We start from the raw sequence: 18,879 nt of genomic DNA on the forward strand, positions 1-18,879 counted from the left end.
TTTCCATTTGGCAGTAAAGATGTCCTGTGCCTTTAAGAAGCTCCACACCGCTGCTGCGCTTGGCTTTTCTGTTTTTTCCACCGGTGTGTTTCACTATGGCGAAGGCATAAACAAATAGAGCGCTACGCAATGGGCAGCAAAGCCCCAGTTAACGGTGAACACATCTCTCCGTCACGCCACTTCATAAGAGAGTCCTCACGGTCTTAGTTCAGTAGGTTGTGCTTTCGCTTTTTTTTTTTTTTTTTAATATTTGGTGTGGTCATAGTCTCAGATGCTGTCAGTGACAACAGCGATGAAAATAGTTTGCGTGTCCACAGTGAACACCTCAGTTGTAGCAGCAGCCGGTGATACAGGCTAGCCGAGCGTAGCTGCTCGCCCCCGGACGTTTCTTTCGCGTTTTAACGACTGAACATGGGAAGAGGAGAGCGCTAACGTCGCGACCGTCAGCTCATAACAACACAGATTTTTTTGATCCACTCTGCGAGCTTTAGTCCGCTCCTGCTCTTCAGTTCAGTGCGAGTTGAGCCGTCGTGAAAAATGTTGACAGGATCTAAAACCACGTTCAAAGTGAGACAAATGCTCCCAGACATCAAGGTAAGGTCACAACGCTCCGGCACGGCTTTGTTATTCACTGATACAGGCTTTGGTTTTTTGATCCTTTCATTTGTGACCGCTCGTTTTCCTTCTTCTGTCTTTCTCACACTCACCACGGAGCTTTTCTACACTTGTTTTGGGCTCGCTCCTGCAGCATGTAGCTTCAGTATGAATGGTACACGCAATTATCGCCTTGATTTATGATTTTTTTAGAGCAGGTTTGACCTCTTTAAATTGATCTCGCAGTGCTATAACTCATCAGCACTCCTTGCGTGATTAAACACCTCACAGGCCACAGAGCAGGCAGTGTCATCATGCAGGAAACACTGACCGTCATTCACCAAAGTGAGCTATAAATGTACAGTCATGTAGTCAGGTTGCAACCAAAAATCTGCAGTCCCTGCTCAGAGGTTCTTCAGGAGTGTTCACCACTCAGAGCTGGAGCTTTGCAGGGGGGAAACGAGCAAAGGCTGCCTCTGCTTCCCTCTGTGGGGATAACAAGGAGATTTATAATTACAGTAAGGGTACATCGTGTCACCATCGTTGGCTGCACACCTAATTAAAGGCCAGTGAAAGGATGGGGAATCTTAATCACCTCTGGGATTCTGGTGTGGGGATTAAATTGTAGCACATAAAGACAAACGGTGCAGATGGTCTTCATCATTAACGTCAGAGAGCTGTGCGGTGAGCGTTTCAGCCTGCTTTTGTTTACTATTAAAGGTCACCTACAGGGGTGTGTCCACAGATTGGGACATGAGGTGGCCACAGGTCCACCCTGAAATATGAATGTGCCAAAAGTGCTGTAGATACGGGCTTTACAGAGGGTTTTATATATAGAAAAAAAGAAATTACCTTTTTTCTATCTATATGACTACATTATTATACTTACCTTATTATGAATCCAGTCCTGTCGGGGCTGTAAAGGGTCTATTTGTTGCAGTTTCTGTTTTAATCCGTTTTCAAAAAACACTTTTTACCTGGATTAATAAAGGACATATAAAAGTCCCTTTGCCCAAAGCTGATTGCAGCTTCTGGCTTGAGATGTGTTTGGGATATGCTAGAATAGGTTATTTCAAATTCTGTATTATGCAGCTTTTTACTTCTACTCCAGTGTGCTTTGGACATAAATAGTGCATTTTGTACTCAGTACCTTTTATTTGAAAGTTTAAGGAAGTTATTATTTTGCAGATTTTTAAAAATATCAATTTACTAGTATATCATTAATTATAGGTAGCTAAAACGACATTAAAGTACTGTACAGATCAGTAATTATGATCCAATGATGTAATTTAGATCATTCTGAATAATGAGTACTTTTACTTTAGGTAATGCATGTTGATCCTGCAGCCTTGAATCACTTTCTTAAAAATACCAGACTTTTACTTGAATAACTCAAGTACAGAGTCCAAATATGTGTTTATCTGCTTTACAAAACACGTTGTGTGTCCACTTTGTGGTGAGAACAGCCATTAATTGTGCAGGGTGTTGCTATATCTCGTGTACAACCAACATGCAAAATGTCATGTAGCCCATAAGCATGTTGTTTATCACAGAATGCTTATTTCCTGTTGCAGTATGACTGTGACTCAAAATTAGCATGTAAACACCTCCAGGTCCGCACTCTTATCAAGCGTTTGAAGCTTGGGGCAGATTAGAGAATGAATGAGTCAGTTTCTTTACGTCATGGTGCTGGAAATATGCTCTTCAATGAAAACTCAAAGGCTTTGCAGTTTAGCATCGTTGGGCTGATGGAGCTGATTAAAGGTTGATCTGATTAAATCTCTAGAATGAGCTTGTTAACATATAATGCCTGGAAATGGCAGAAATGGCAGCAGAATTGCACGTTAAATGGCAGACTTCCTGTTGTGTTCAGATGATGGCTATGTCTTGGAATTTTACTTTTGCACACATGTATGCAAAATACAGCTCTGGGGCTACTTTGTTGAAATTTTGTTGGGGTGCATGAACTATGTAAATTTCCAGCACTTCTGATGCGTGTGCAAAATTTGTGTTTAGGAACTCAAAAATGGGATTTCTTTCTCTCTTTTTTTTTTTTTTTGTTACATGCATAAATAATAAAAAAAAACAGAGCAATTCCACCATAATTTATGACTGTCACAAAATCAAAAGCCGCCTCATTTGGGAACCGTTGGTTTTAGTCAACTAGGTCAATTCTCTCCACTGTATTTAGTTCTGGCGAAATATTTTGGCTTCCTGTGGCCCCCTTCCTCCTTCTTTGGTCTCCGTTGATAATTTCCTGGTCACGTGATGTTGTAATGAACGGCTTTGACACAGTAAAGGTGAATTTTTTTTGATGCTGTCCCCATTTAGGAGCTCCTGAGGGGGTGGGGATTTGAAGAGGCCGTTGGTTTGATGTGCAGCACAAAGCTGTGCGTACACACAGGCAGTATGAATGCGTCAGGATCCGCCTTTTTCCTTCGGGAACAGACTCTTGGCTGTGTCTTTGTGTTGCCTGTCTCTCCTCGGTTATTTTCAGCAGCCGCAGGGGGAAATGGTAACAGATGCCTGTACTCTGCCCTCAAGCGAGGCTTGCATGTGGAGTCGGGTGGGGAGGTGATGTGCGCTGCACAACATCTGGCTGTCACCATGGAGACAGTGGTTTTGCGGTTCAAGACATTTGAATTCGATTACCTCAGAACGAGACTTTCAGGAATCATCACATCCCCCCCGCCTGAACCCCATGTGCCTGAGATTTAGGAAATTAACGTATCTTAACTTCAGCTTCAATGCTTTTATTCATTTCATACCCTCAGCTCACTACTACTCTGAGTTACTGTAATGTAGAGGCTGTGCAGAGGCCACCCACACACTCTTATGTTTCAGTGCCATGAGCATGTGTTAAGATTGGTTTTAAAAAACTGAATCCAACCTGGGCTCATCTCGGACCAGATGGCTTTGCCGTTTGGACGTTTAATCTTCTTGAATCCTGGTGTGTTGCAAAAGGCAAACAAACCGTAATCACACATGGATTTTCATCAGAATTGAGATTATAAATACTTAACACAACAGTGTGACTTTTGAAACATAATGAATTTAACGTTTAAGAAAAATGAATTAAAACCAAAGTGCTTCCAGAGCACTGAATTAAATATTAATGTCGGTTTTCTTGACTTGTGAGGAGTGAGGTTCGGTTTTAGAGGATAAAAGAGCATCTCTGTGACAAAAATGAACAAAAAAAGACAGATGATAAATAATTGTTTGTTTGTTTTTTCCCCAATTATTTTTTATCTTTTCAATTATCAGCTGCTCCCTTATTTCTGAGGGGTCACCATCGTGGATAGATTTGCATATTCAATTTGGTACTGATTTATCAACATGCACTGGGAGTGCACAGGGCTGGCTTTGTGTCTCCTACTGCAGTCTAAGTGGGATCTTTTGCTTGGGAGGAAAATGTGTTAACCAAAGGGAGTTTGTGACGTCCTAATTTATCAACTAGTGCTGGCGATCTCTGGTATGAAGCTGCACTCAGAAACTGTGCTAATTAGTGCAAATATTAAATTTAAAAGTTGAACCAAGAAGATTGAAAGATGAAAGTCAAGGTCAACTTTATATTTCCAGCACATGTAAAACCAGCGTTAACAAAGATCTCCTGTAATTATTAGTGCAGTTTTTAAGTGCAGCTTCCTGTCTAAGGTTTAATTTGACTTAAAGGCTGAAGAGTAAAAATTAATCTTGAGCAAAGACTTAAATGTAGGAGTAGTTTGTGAATTTCTAAAGTGAATTTAATCATTCCACAGATTTGAAAAAGCTCCCTCACCTCTAGTTTAAAGTCTCAGTTTCAGCTCAGTGAAACAGAAAACAACAGCAGCACTTAAATGCTACAAGGATGCGCAGGCCTGCATCTTGACAGAATAACAGGCATATTCAAGCTTGTTTTGGCTGCGCATTCCCCCTGAGTTCACTCTATCTGCATCTCCCAGCCAGCTTTGAAGCAGTCAGCATGAAAGGCACACACCACAAAGCTCCACAGAATCAAAAATGCCAGAGGACGGATCATCTGAGCGCTATTCAGAGTGGCTTAAGATCTCAGCCCCGATAGAAGTGGGCCAAAGCAGTACAGTCACCCACACCCGCTCCCACGGGGCCCCGGCAACACATTCATCACTAGCCTCTGTGCTGCAGATGCTCCCACGGCTTAAACAGAGCGTAACAATGGGTTCCTCTTAACCCCACAGCAGATTTATGGTCCGGTTAGAAGGGGTATTGATCTGGCATTGGGTGATAATTAACTAGCGGCACCATTCGCTAACGGAGAGGCTTGGCTTGTAGAGGCTCGGTCGTTTGTCTCTTTGACTGTATGGAGTGACTGTGATAATGTCACACACGGGTGGTGAACTGTCACACTTGGATAATGTTCAAGTCCAGCGCTGGTATTTCATTTAAGCCATTTGAGACATTAATCTGCTAGAGAGAGACGAGAGAGTGCTGCAGAGACCAGGTGGAGGACGTGGTGCTGCTGATGGGCACGCTGGCCGCTGCGCATCAGACTTATAACCTTTAAGTCACCGAGTCATCTGTCTAGTGGCCATGCAGCCCTCCCCTCCCTTAAATGAAGAGTGTTGTCAGGGATCCTCTGACAGGAAGTGTAGCGACTGATGACATTTGCTGTCAGATTTCATTCAGAGCTTGTGACAGGGCTGCTTCTGTCGTTTGTTCATGTTTGTCTGGTTTCTATAAACAGATATCTGCACAGAGAGATGTTTTTGGTACTGGAGGCTTTCTGGCTTTGCTTTTAGTCCATGTATTGATTGATCAGTCCATTTGGGTGGGTTTTGCTTGCGTGCAGATAATCCTTCAGTGTGATGAGCCCATGACAAACGTGTTTGCAGAGATTCAGTCATGTAACTAAGAGCTATTGTCTGAGTCATTTTTCCTCTTCTCAGTTATTAATCCATTAGTGTGGATTGATTAATTGATCATTTTTAATTAAAGGTGTGAATGTGAGTGCGAATGGTTGTCTGTCTCTCTTCATTAGCCCAGCTGTTGCTAACATAGGTAACTTGTCCCTGTCCTGTGGTAGCTGGGATAGGCTCCAACAACTCTGAAGTGGATAAGCGGGAGAAAATAGATGGATGGATTATTTTCTCGTACTTCATTCAAACCTATGACTGAAGCATGGAACAGGAAGTGTATCTGCTGACTCCACAGAAGGATCCTATGATTGCTGTGCTCAGAGGTTGAGTCGTCAGAAGTTACCTGGTATCTGATCATTGCCAAGTTAGTGGCATACGGGTGATGGTGACTTAAGAGGTGAATCTTATTGATCTGGTAAAATGTCAAGGACTATCAGTGTTTGTCTAAAGTTGGCATTTAATCTCACAAATCTGTTGACTGCTCTGCTCTCCCATCATAACCAAAGCACTGTTTTCATTTCGTGTGACCTTTGAGCCTCACCGTACCGATCTGACAGTGTGTCATTGTCTGACAGTCTACCACAGCCAGACGGGAATAATGTAGAGGCAGATATAATGAAAGACCATCTGTGTTCTTTTTCTTTTTTATTCAAGCTGAGGGTCAAAGTTCAAGACACATTACAAATCGTAGTGGAGACACAATGGTTTGTTTAAACCAATTACCAACCCGCAGTTCTTTCCAAAGTACAACCGATAGCTGGAAACATTTAACATTAACCTTTGATCGAAGCTCCAGAGTTCACCGCAGTGTCAGGGCATATCTGCACATGATCTTAGTAAAGATGTGTAATCATCGTTTTCTTGGCTAACTGTATCCGTTGTGTAAATTAGCGTTACATTTTGAAGTGCACCGGACATCAGGGCTGGACATCAGCCACAAGTCCAGCGTCAAACATTTTTTAGTCACCGTCCCATTAATGGTAAAAGAAAAAAGTCCTGTGACCGTTGAAATTGAAGTTGTTGGTCTTTCTTGGGCTGCTCAGTTACATCAAAAACCATAATCTCAGTTTAAATGTAGCTGATATTGGAGACAGTCAGAGGCAGCTGCTGCCTTAATGATCCTGATCACAGGTTAATCAATGAAACGTTTCTTGGAATTTACTTGTTCTGTGGAAAGATCGTCTTTCCAGCCCGAGCTCTACTAAACTGTGAGTGAGTCTGAGCTGTTATGGAAAGATGGAGGCGTTGCTGTGAAGGAAGGAGTTGGTTTGATTCAAAAGACAAGAGCTTCATATTCATGAGTGCAGAAAAGGAACAAATTTATCCTGATTTAATAATGATTTCGAACAAAAGTCACAATTTGAATAAAAATTAAAATTGGTTGGCCCAGCTCAGTAAGTGGGCCTCGGACTTGGTGAAGCAAAACAACGACTGAATTGTGAGATTTGCTTGTGGGAGGACTTTGACAGTGCGTCCAATTGTATGCATATGGTTTGTTATGGTACTTGCTTTGTGGGGGCCGCTGTTTGATGTAGGAAATGCATTCCTGGTGCAGGGACACCATAAACACATCGTTATTATCAGTGTTTTTATGTCTACACTGACAGTGTTTTTATATATATAACAAAGTCTTGTTAGCAGACAGTCATGATAAAAGATTTAGAATGATTGCTTCAAGGTTTTCTACAGAAATGGGTTAAACTGGATGTTCACTATAGGCCGACGCATCAATTTCCACATTAAATATTAAATATTAACCACTAGAATGCCCAGCTCATTAAAGATTGATAAATATTGATGTATAATTTAATATATTTAATAAACAGTTTCTCTAATTTCTGTGTTTCCTTTTATTAAGATCAAATGGAGCTTTGGCTGAAATTCTGCTGTTTGTCAGCATTTAGTAAAGGCTTGGTGCATTTCCACAGAGGTTGGTTGCCCTTCAGGTTTTTCCTTTTGAGTGCGATTCTATCAGATCTTTTGCTTCTGTGGTATCATCTACAGTAAAATATCACAGGTCTAGCTCTAAAGCAAATCCAACGTTCTGTTTTATGTCTGCCGAGAAAAACACTTCAAAGTGGTCCCTGTTTAGCAAAACTGCATCACGTCCTGATTTTTCCTTCCGAGTCACAATGCCATGTGACTTCCCTCATTCATGTAAGGAAATGAAAAGCACAATATAAATAAACAGGCTGTGGGAGAATGGTGGCTAAAAGCTAATGTGCGTGTGCTATAAGCCAGGCATTACACAGTGGGGGTAGCTTTCAAAATAGACCCAGGATTGTTCATATTAACAATAGAGTCCAAATTTTAACTGTATGTTTTGGTAAAAGACTGCAAATAAAATTCCTTCTCCACCAACTGAGGATATTTAACTTCAACATCATTGTTTTTGGACTGGTTAGATCGCCATTCAAGACTTTTGGTGAAGCAGAGACTCCTCAGAGTGATGCAAATTAAAATAATTTTTAAGATGCGGTAAGCAGTTTAAATATAGGGAATGAAAATGGAACATGATGAGATGTATGTCTACCAAAAAATAAGTTTGTTCCCTCGTGATTTTGGCCACGTGTTTGGGGAAAGAAGTTTGTTCCCGACCCAGGAACAAGGCACGCTTACTGCAGAAGTCTGGCTGCAGTAGCAAAGGGAAGCCATGAGCAATGGAAACTGCAATAAGCCCTGGCCACAGTCCCCGAGGATAAGAGGGAGGGAGTTTGAGGAGGGCAAAAGTGGGGCAGAGAGGGAGACGGGTGGGGGTGGGCAATGAAAGTGATATAGTAGGGTATTCAAAAGCCACACAATGAAAGCAAAAGTGACATGTCAGCAGAAACACGGCCCTGGAAATGTGGTTTTTAAGTGACACGTGAGTCCGAGATTTAAGGGCGGCCTTACTGTGGTCAAAGTATGTTTAAGTTAAAGTAGACATTATCTCAGTTTTCCTTATCTCTTCCTGATTTGCCTTGGTTGTGCAAAACTTGCTTGTGAAGGTTAAATTCTCTGCATTTCACATGTTCTAAAAGTGGGAATCATTCATTCCTCTCCTCTCGTATCACAGCCGGCGCTTCACCTTGTGTTTTGCTGTGTTATTAAAGTGAGTTTACTCGCCTTTCGCGGTGAGGACATGTAGACTTGAGAAATAAATGAATATCTTTGATGTATTTAAAGGGGAATAAGGAATCCAGCTGTGGGTTTTCTGTGGGTGTTGATGGAGAGACAGAAAGAATGTGCAGACATTTTAAAGCCAGATGGGAAAAAAAAATGAACAATGCTCTGGCACAAACGAAGGCTTGTAAAAAAAACTTTAGTGTCCTAACTTTTGTTTTTCTCTAGCGAGGTCTCGTAGCAGACAGTTTTATTCATTTTAGTTTAGCTCGTAAAATGGCTGAAAATAATCATATTTATGATCTTTTGGAAAATATTTGCAGGGAGAACTGCAATTAGCTGATTCCTGTTGTTTTATTAGAGATTTAAGAGTCTGGATTTTGATTTCAAAGCAAGAAATTTTCCAACTTGACATTATTAAGTGCTCGTAGTATTTTATTGTTCTGTTTTCAAAACGTCACCAAAACTTTGAGTTAACAGCTACAGTACACGTGCACACGCAGGAGTTTTTCCTGCTGAAGAAATGTCAAAAGGTTTCGGGTTTCCTGAGGAAAAACACCACAGCTGTGATCAAAATATTTGCCTTTTTGTAAATAATAGGAACATGCATGTTAATCAAAATAATACCGATAATAAATACTCTTTGACTTGATTATATGGAAAACAGTTGCGCTTACACGCACAGCAACTCCCCGAGCACTCAGTTTGAGCCAGGAAAAGCCTGGCAATAAGACAAGCAACAGGTTTCATTTACTCACCTTAAAAAGTTGTGAACTGATAACACGAAAACGAAAAACCATGTGAGGCTTCATTAGCTGAGGTATAAATTTAATATTTTTTATTAAATGACCAGAAATAACAGGAAAAGGGTAAAACGGATAAATGGGCCTCCCAAAGGCCGATTTTGAATCAGGCAGTGATGACTCTGGTATATACACAATACATCTTAGTGTTCACCAAAAGAGGCTCTGGTCTGCCCCAGGACTGGGTTTTAATTTAATTGAAGCCTTATAATAAACTGTTGTTGGTGAAATGGCCAAAAATAACAGGGAAAGGCAAAGATTTCTGTGAAGTAAGCAAAGTTTATCCCCACAAAGTCAAATCACCAGCATTGTAATAAAAATACTTCTAACCAGTTTTTCCACAATATGTTTCTGTTAACGCAGTAAATCTGTGTAAGTTCACAGATTTACTGCCTCGATTAAAAACACAATATGTCGCGTAAGCGTTCGTAGCCACACCCCCAAAGGCTAACATGGAGCCGTGCACACATGTTACATACGCATGGTTTTAAAAGCATCGGTACCAAGCAGCACAATTTGTGGGTTTTTTACTACAGAGACAGCCAGACGCTCTCACAGAAAGACAGAAAAGTCAGAGCCATGATGTGTGATTTTACAACCTTCACAGGGAGCAAAGGTCCTCTTTGTCAAGCGCTCCCAGTTTCTTCTTTTCATCAAGGCCCACAAAGCTTACAGCGTCAGGTTTTCACGAGCAGGCCGCTAAAACAGAATTCACCACGCTGCAAAATTGTTAGCATAACACAGGCGACTGAGTGGATTCATTGTTATTGTTCGCGCCTCCTTGCTGACTCGGAGTCTTTTCACGATAAAGCCGGTGCATTAAACGGTGATTAATAGTTTCACTGTGCGCCAAACGCAGCCAGAAGTGTTTGGAGAGAAATCTGAGGCTCTGCAATGTAAATTTGGGCCTTTCCTCTGTTCTGTACTATTTTAAAGCTTTCTTTGCCACCTGTATAATCATACCATCCTCTCACATTGCAGACCTCGGCTTATTATGGGCTCTTAAGGCGATAAATGTAAATGGCCTTCACAAAGGGGGGTTAGTAGCAAAGTTAAGTGGAAGCATGTGTGCTAGTAAGCTCACGGCCTGATTATAGAAACCTCAGTGGCTCTGTGGGCTTGGATTCTGCTCCCAGTCCTGCTCAAGTACGTGAGACCAGAGAAAGCAGGAACAAACAGAAAAGCAACATGGAAATTAAGAATCATGGGACTTTGTGCGGTTGGCTTTGTTTCTTTGTCTTTGAAAACAAGTCCACTGAGACTGAGAGTCAGACTTTAATGAGGGCGTCGGCCAGAGCCATGGTTTAAATGTAATCAAGGCCGGAGGTGACGCGATGCTCCCACCAGGAGTCGACTCGCTGTTGTTTTGTCTGCATTTGGATTTCTCGTGTAAACAGTTTGTGGTCGAGGTCAGAAATAGATTATTCATTTCAAAAGTAGAAAACTTTCATTGCCAGTGTGGTGTTTAGGGTCTCTGTAAAGTGTTGGTGAGGAGGGTTATTTGCTTATCTGATTTGATGAACTCTGTGGGCTGAGGAGCTGGTTGGTTATCTGAGCAAATATGGGACAAAGGTTCATTTCAACTAATGAAGGGGTTAAATATAAAATGAGCCTCGTACATGCAGGTATATTTTTACGTTTGTACAGAGCTTGTTTGGCTATTAAATGATGTTTATGTCTGCTGTCTTTGCCTTCAGGAGAGGATGCTGAGTCAGACCGGGGTAAACGCGAGGAGTCGAGATCTGTTTGGGCTCCGATGCCTACCAGGTAAGATTATGCTTTTACAAACTGATTTTGTAGTTATGTCTAAAGACATCATTGAAATAGTCACTACTGTGGATGGCAAAGTAATCTGATTTGACTTCCAATTAGGATTTTTGCTTTTTTACAAAAACAAACATTGCATTAATTTTCCCTGTTTGGTTTTTGTTTTATAAAGCAGATGCTCTGTTTTCCTTTGCAAATGTTTTTGGAAGTTGGATAAAACACGGGGGGGGGGGGGACCCCTGTGTTTAAATTTTGGATCCAGTCACTAGTTTCAGATTATTTTGGATAAAATATAAAGTTCACTTTTGAAGTTTTGCTAATTTTTAGAGTCACAAAATTGGATGTGTCAGTTTGATGCTACATAATGCAAACATCACTGTGATGCCTTCCATCTTTTACATACAGGCTCTTTCCTGGACTTGTTTTGTTTCTATGATTTGGAAAAAAAAAGAAACAGCTGCAACATTAAGCCTAAATCCGAACCACATGTTTCCCTCCCCGTGTTCTCCTCTGTTTATTCATTTATGTTTTTCACCTCAAATCTGCTGAATACTCGTATTACAACGTCATTTGCTCTTGTCTTGCTTTGGACTGATTAAAATCTCTGTCAATTTAGTCAGCACAAACTCCACAATGATTTTCCCCGTAGCTTCAAGGTCAGTAAAAATATCTCCACATAAAGCTGCTGCTGCTGCTTTCATTGTTCTCTTCGGGTTAAAATTTCCATATTACACTTGTAGCCCCGCCGGATGGAGGAATGCCACAGCAGGTGCTTTGCCTTTGATGTAGGAAAACATCTGCAGTGGAAAAGCTTGAAACACACATGAGAGAAATCTGTAAACCTCTATGAAGAATAATACAATACATTAGATAAAATCAGAAAGTCAGGTGGCTTTATTGTCGAATGAAATGTGGTCAGACGGAAGCAGGAAGTGCGTTAGTTTCGCACATGTAAATCAGTTCCTGATGAAGATAAAGCCCCTCGTCCTTAAAGCTGCTGTGATGTCAGTGATTTGGGAGCAGTGATGGTGCCTGTGAGTTTCAGCTCATGCTGAGCAGTGTAGAGAGTTTTGTGTCATATGGGTTTCAGCAGCGGGGACTGATCTATGGTGCACTTACACAGGAATTTAATCCTTTCACAAAACAAGTGTTGCATATTACACTTCTTCTTCTTTTTTTTATATATATATCAGATGTTTTTTGGAGATATAACCTTACATGTGTCAGCCTGAAATCACTTTCTTGTGCCTTCCTCGGCTGGTAAAACTCCTGCTGTGGAGAGAATTTAGCCTTCTAGGTTTACCAGGGGTCAAGCCTCTTCCCGAGGGATAATCTGCTGACCAGTGCAGGACTGCCGGTATACAGTGTGGGTTATTCGCTGAGCCAAGGCCTGCTCATATTCTTGTGTCAGCACTGGAGGTTTCCACAAGAATGGCAGCAGACCACAGTTCCTTGATCTGACGCAGGCTAATCTTTAACGCTGCGTATTATAACATACCATAATAGACCCATTTCTGTAATATACTCACATATCTATATTATTGCTAATATATATTGTAATATATCTATATCACTAAAGCACTTCTGGATGGATGCAAACTGCATTTCGTTGCCCTGTACCTGTGCATGTGCATGTGCAATGACAATAAAGTTGAATTCTATTCTATTCTATTCTATCAGCAGCTTCTCCCAGCTCAGCATCCCAGAGCAGACTGAGTATAAATGTGTTTGCATGTGTGAGCTGTTTGGGAGTTTATGAGGTCAGGAATCCTATTTGACCCTTTTCAGGTTCAGTGTGTGTGGAATGTTTTGTCCAATTCTTCTCGGTTTTTGTCATTTTGCTCCTTTTATTTTTCAAAGGCGCGATAACAAAGCTGCTAAAGCAAACAGCAGCAATTGCCCTACAGAGCGCATTGACCTGAACCACAGGTCTAATAAACTTAAACCCCTATCAAGTACTTTTTAACCTATGTGTAACTGCTAGTATAAAAGTATATTTATCCTGAGTATAAACACATATTAAATACTGCACCAACCCTATTTTCTCTTTTATTGTTTCCTGTATATGTGTGTCACTGTGACCAAGTGGGGCCTTGGGGACAGCTGATGAGGTGGAAGTGACCATGAAACTGGTGTGTAAATGAGGTCAGTGTAAAGGTTGCAGTTGAATATAGGTGTGGTTTGACAACTCATTTGTGCTGGTCTGATAGCAGTGAAAGGTTTTATATAAGTCTTCTTTTAGTCTTGTGTGTGTGCATGCATCACTGTGGAAAATGAGGACCTGCTGAGGTTCAAACTGAACGTCAGAATGAGGAATATAGGTGATTTAAGAGACTTTAAACGTGGTGTGGTTGCTGGTGCCAGAGGGGCAGGTCTGAGTATTTCAGAAACTGCTGAACTACTGGGATTTTCCCAGACAACCATCTTGTTTACAGAGGATAGTCAGAAGAAGAGAAAATAGTCGGTGAGCGGCAGTTCTCTAATCACTTATTGATGCCAGAGGTCAAAAGTGGATATCAAGACTGCTTTCAGCTGATAGGAAGGTAACAGTAACTCAAACAATCACTTCTTATAAAAGTATGGAGAAGAGCATCTCTGAATACGGCGGACAGGCTACAGTAGCAGAAGACCAGTCCTGCCAGCTAAGAACAGGAAACTGAGGCTACCACTAAGATGGTAAAACGTGGACTGATCTGATGAGTCTCAATTTGTGCTGCGACATTCAGATGATGAAAGCATGGATCCATCCGGGTATCAGTGGTTCAGGCTGCTGCTGGTGGTGTCTGGGATATTTTCATGGCACACTTTGGGCCCGTTATTACCATTTAAGCATAATTTAAACAAGACAGCCTAATAGCTGCATCTAGGAGGTAAAGTGCCATGTCACGAAGCTCGGACCATCTCAAAATGGTTCATTGAACATGCCAGTAAGTTCACTGTGCTCAAATGGCCTCCCCAGTCACTGGATCTCAGTCCAACAGAGCACCTTTGGGATGGAACATGAGATTCACATCACGGATGTGCAGCCAGCAAATCTGCAGCAACTGTGTGATGCTGTCACGCCAACATGGAGCAAAACCTCTGATAAATATTTCCAGAACGTTGTTGAATCAGTGCCACGAGAACTAAAGTAGCTGTGAAGGTAAAAGGGGGTCCAACCCTGCACTAGCCAGGTGTTCCTGATGGTGTCCGGTGACTTTGTGCGCTTCCACTGACTGACCTTACACACAAACACAACGCATTGTTTTATCTTTTTTTTTTAAAGACACACACTTCCTTAATTTATCTAGCCAGCATAATTTGTTTTCCAGCAGTGAGTGTGTTTTCAGCAAACACTCACCGGACACTGCAAATGGTTGACGGCACACATGTGCACGCACGCACGCGCACACAAGTGCAAAGTCTATTCTTAGCCGTTAGCATTTCACTGTGAAATGTCGAAAGTCTCTCCTGCACATTTTTTCCCCTGCTGGCTTTAAACTTCATCTCCTTCTCCAACAGCATCTTACTGTTCTCTGAAGTCTTTCTTCTCCTTCTCCACCTTCATTCCAGCCAGATTAGGAACACAGCTGTCCACAAGAACCTGCCTTATATTAATAGACAGAAGTCAGATGTGTATTTGGAGCCTTGTCATGATTTTTTTTCTTTTTCTGTTGAGATCTAAATTTTCTGTCCTAAAACTACAGACTTGGATTTCAGGCAGGGGAATTTATCCTCTGTAGAGAAAGTGTTGAGGCAATTTGTGAGAACAAGTTGACTTTCAGACACAAAGAAATCACGAGTTAGTGTTACCGATCTGAGTGAAGGGGCTCACGTTGCACCCGTCGACTCGCTCTTTCTCTCTCCCTGCTTGAATGCATACATGCAGACACTCTTCAGAAGAATGGCTCATTTGTCAACCCTCCTCATGTTAAAACCGTCTCATTGGGTCTCATGCCACCAGCACAGTGATGTTTTTGTTACTTTGTAGCCCGTCTCAAGCTGTGATTAAAAAGGGTCTTAAATATGTGTCCTCTCAAGCCAGACGCATTGATGAGCTGAAAAAGCAGTTTGTGGAATCCAAAATATATTTGCAGACATTGTCTTGTTCTGTCAGTAGTTAAAGGGCAGCATGAGACATCGATGGTGTTCTCATGTGACACCAGGACACAGGACCTCAGAAACCGAGCCGGCCTGCAGGAGGCCTAAACGGGTCAGGACAGCTCAGCAGCCATAGGTAGATCATGTACCGCTTCAATGCTGTGACTGGGGAAGGGGGGAGATACTGTCCATTCACACACAAAGCCAAGAGGCCAGGACCCCCTTCAGAGCATCTTCACAATCCCCTCTTTCCAGAGTCTAATGTTACTGTGGGATTTAAAGGCTGTCAACCAGCTTTACAGCTTGTTGATTGATGGACAAGAGACCTCAGCATCGATATTTGCATACTTGGGTTTCGATCTCGATGTTGAGAAAGGTATTAAATTTTCTTTGTGTTCGTTGCTTTAGATGGATGTCTCAGTAAAACAGTTAAAAAAATAAAAGGATTTTTCACCTTGATAGACACGATCACTATCACATTATCACATGGAACAGGAAGTTTTCTGACACTGGGAGGCTGAGGATTGTTTCTGTGTCCAGTATTTTCTTTGTCAGTACGGATACCACTGTTTCCAAACCTGAGCTTATCCTCCCTGTTGGTTCAAGAGGACAGAAACCTTTCACTCTGCATGCGTCTAGCTGAAAATGAGAAACAAATGTGCATGGAAACAAATAAAACACACATGGTTCACATGCATCTCAGCTGTATTTTCTCATCCTCCACGTCGTTCTCTCTCATCTAAACTGAAGTTAGCGTGAAGGAAAGCCCCGTATGCTGCTAAAGTAACACATCCTGTACTCAGTCAACAATGTGAGAAATCCTGACAGTCAAAAACTGTTTCCTGTTTGGACTGAATGTTTTTCTGCTCTGAGAATAGTCTGAGTTATTGAATATGTACTGGCCTTGAGCGTCCAAACTCCAACCCAACATTTTGTTTTGGTGAGCTCTTCCTCCTGTAATGTTTTCAAAGACTAATTCACCTGGAATGTGTTTTAATGATATTTGTCTGTTACATGACGCACAGCTGGCCTGACACCTGGCAGAGTCTCAACTCTTTATAGTCTGTTTCCATCTCTGTCTGACTTTCTTTCTGGGAATTTCAATTTTATGAAACCAGTTGATGGAGGGAAAAAAAAAAAAGAAAGGGTGGAGCGGAGTGGCAAAAGATGCTGCCTCAGGCGGAGGAGTTTTATGTATCCGAGGATCTCATTCATTCATTTGGGATGCCAAGGTGAAAAGTTAGCTGGACTGGCATGTTTGTGCTGAACCTTCATTTTGAAGATCGACTTGAGCCAGAATGCGAAGCTTTTGTTCCACCGTCAGCAACAATAATGAGATATTGCTATCGAAGGAATCGGGTTGCAGGTAGAAGCATATGAAATTAGTTTCCCCTCCTAGTTTTCTAGTTTTTGCTCTCAGTCTTGGAGACATCACGAGGAGCCCAGGATGGATTTTTAAGTCTTAGCACTGAAAGGATCCAGCTCAGGCCTCACTCAGTAAACTGGGTGAATACAACAGATTAGTGCTAAGAGACTAATACAATACTATAATTTCATCAATACCTACACTAACCAAACTTTTCCATTTAAAAAAATATCCTGCTTTCATAGGCACTACTATCATGGAAAATGCAGAGGTCGAGTTGGGGGACTCTAATTAGTGGAGATGAGACCTAACAGACAGTAATGAGCTACAGCTTTCTGTGTGTTAGTGAGAAACTATCCATAGAAGTGAAAACAGTTTTTCTTTTTTAACCTGCTGTAAACCTGACTTTTAATGCTAAAGTTGGACATTTTAACAGTTGAGTCTGTGGTACTTACTTTACGGCACTACTGTAGCATAATTTTCAGTTCTGGGAGGATTGATGGATGCATGGATGCATGGATGCATGACCACCATGACACCGCACTAGTTTTGCAAGTATTTTTTGCCTTTCCTTTCAGTAGTTATGCATCACTCACTCACAGACAACTTGACAACTGTCCATTGCACTAACAGGATACTCATTAATTGTCGCTGCCAGCTTGTTGAATTATGTTTTTATGTCTTCAGTTTTATGTGATTAGACTTCAAGCTGGTTAAGTCGAAGGTCTGAACCCAGGTTTAACTGTTCTTTTACGACATTTGTTACTTACATCGACTCTTTCCTTGGCTTGTATAAACTGTTACAGACTGAATGAAAGTTTTCAGCAAACCACACAAAATCCCCTAAGTATCCAATACCGATAATAATGATTTGTAATTTTTAATGTAAATTGATGAATTTTGTACTTCTAAAAAACGTAAAAGTTGCTACAAGTTGTTACAGCAGTTGTAAAACTGTACCTGGAGCTATTCAGGAAGAGCATAAAAGACTACTGGATTAAACTGTCTCATAAACACCTTCCCTTGTCTAGCTGACTCATGCTGGGATGAATCACCTGCTTACACAAACTTTTTAAATCTCAATAGAGAATGCAAATTCTTCTCCTTTCTCTGCAGGCGTCTCAAATCTGCCAGCTACACGAATGTTTTCGGCTCTGCTGCTCCCCGGAGTGATATTAAAAAGAGGCATGCAAAACCCCAGATTGTCTCTTTTAAAGACTCGTGTTCACTGCCCAAAGAATCCTAAATCTCTGTAGCTGGGTCATGTGTGGTTGGGTTTAATTGATAAGCCCAGCCTAGAGGGTTTTTAATGGATGCTTTTAAAGGCTAAAGGGCATAAGCATAATCACAGGGCATACTGTTTAAGCTCCTCTTGCGCAATCAGCAAATTATGGCTTGTCTTCTTTTTCTTTCTCTCGCGGCATAAATGAGGGTTTTATGTGCAAGGGAAAAGAAATGTCCGTTTCCTGTTTGTGCTTTGGTATGCTCCAAAACATTCATTAAACACAGCCAACATCTCCGCTGTCATTTTTCATATCAGGGCCGTGTTATTGCAGTTCTTTCATTATCCTGAGAAGGAATTCAGTGTTTCCTCAGCACGTTTTTCTTTTTTCAGTTTGGTCTTCCCCCATCTTTTTTTTTTTTTAAATTGTCTTTTGAATGAAATGAAAACATTTGCTTTGTCATGGACAAAAAGGCCATTTTCTCCACGTCTACCCAAGCCCAGACCCTGTTGCTATGGAAACCCACAGTCTAACTGGCAGAGGCTTTGTGTTCCTGTGGTAGACTGTTACCTCACTGCTCTGTGTGTGTGTGTGTGTGTGTGTGTAATGGTTTTCCTTTGTTCTTCTTTTGTGTTCTCTTAGTGTTTCTGCACATCTGTGTTTGTGTGTGAAAGACTTTTGTGGGTGAAAAGTTTTGTTTTTGGAACTTTGTCCTGGAATTTCAGACGCTTCTTTTCTTTCTTTCCATTTACCCAGAGACATTCTTAACAGGATTACTAGCACACATAAGTACGCTGTTTAGGATGTTATGTGTTATCAAAGCTGGAAAAACGTTCTTTCCTGGGATGATTCCTGCAGACTTTTTGTCTGTGTTGCACTGAACGACTTGTCCAGTGATGCAGTAAAAATGCAGAAGGTTTTCTGATGTAGTTCAAGCTTCTCGTCCTGATCGTGTAAAGGACAAAATGGCTACAACGATCAGAGTTCTGAAGTCAAGTCAAACATGTTTAAGTACTTTGGCTTAGTTCAAGCAACCAGTGAAGTTCAATCATGTGACCATAGCCAACAGC

General features: G+C 41.4%; 1 protein-coding gene across 1 annotated transcript in view; it reads left to right on the top strand.

The window, feature by feature from the left end:
- Window positions 1-18,879, top strand: part of mtmr11 (myotubularin related protein 11) — a 37,269-nt gene continuing 18,390 nt past the window's right edge. The window contains exons 1-2 of the mRNA XM_026183995.1: window positions 1-594; window positions 11,071-11,140. Of these exons, the coding sequence (XP_026039780.1) occupies window positions 538-594; window positions 11,071-11,140 (127 nt within the window). The 5' untranslated portion in view covers window positions 1-537. The remainder of the gene's footprint in view (window positions 595-11,070; window positions 11,141-18,879) is intronic.

This window comes from Astatotilapia calliptera, chromosome 11, assembly GCF_900246225.1.
Source record: "Astatotilapia calliptera chromosome 11, fAstCal1.2, whole genome shotgun sequence".
In the NCBI taxonomy this organism is placed as follows: Eukaryota; Metazoa; Chordata; class Actinopteri; order Cichliformes; family Cichlidae; genus Astatotilapia; species Astatotilapia calliptera.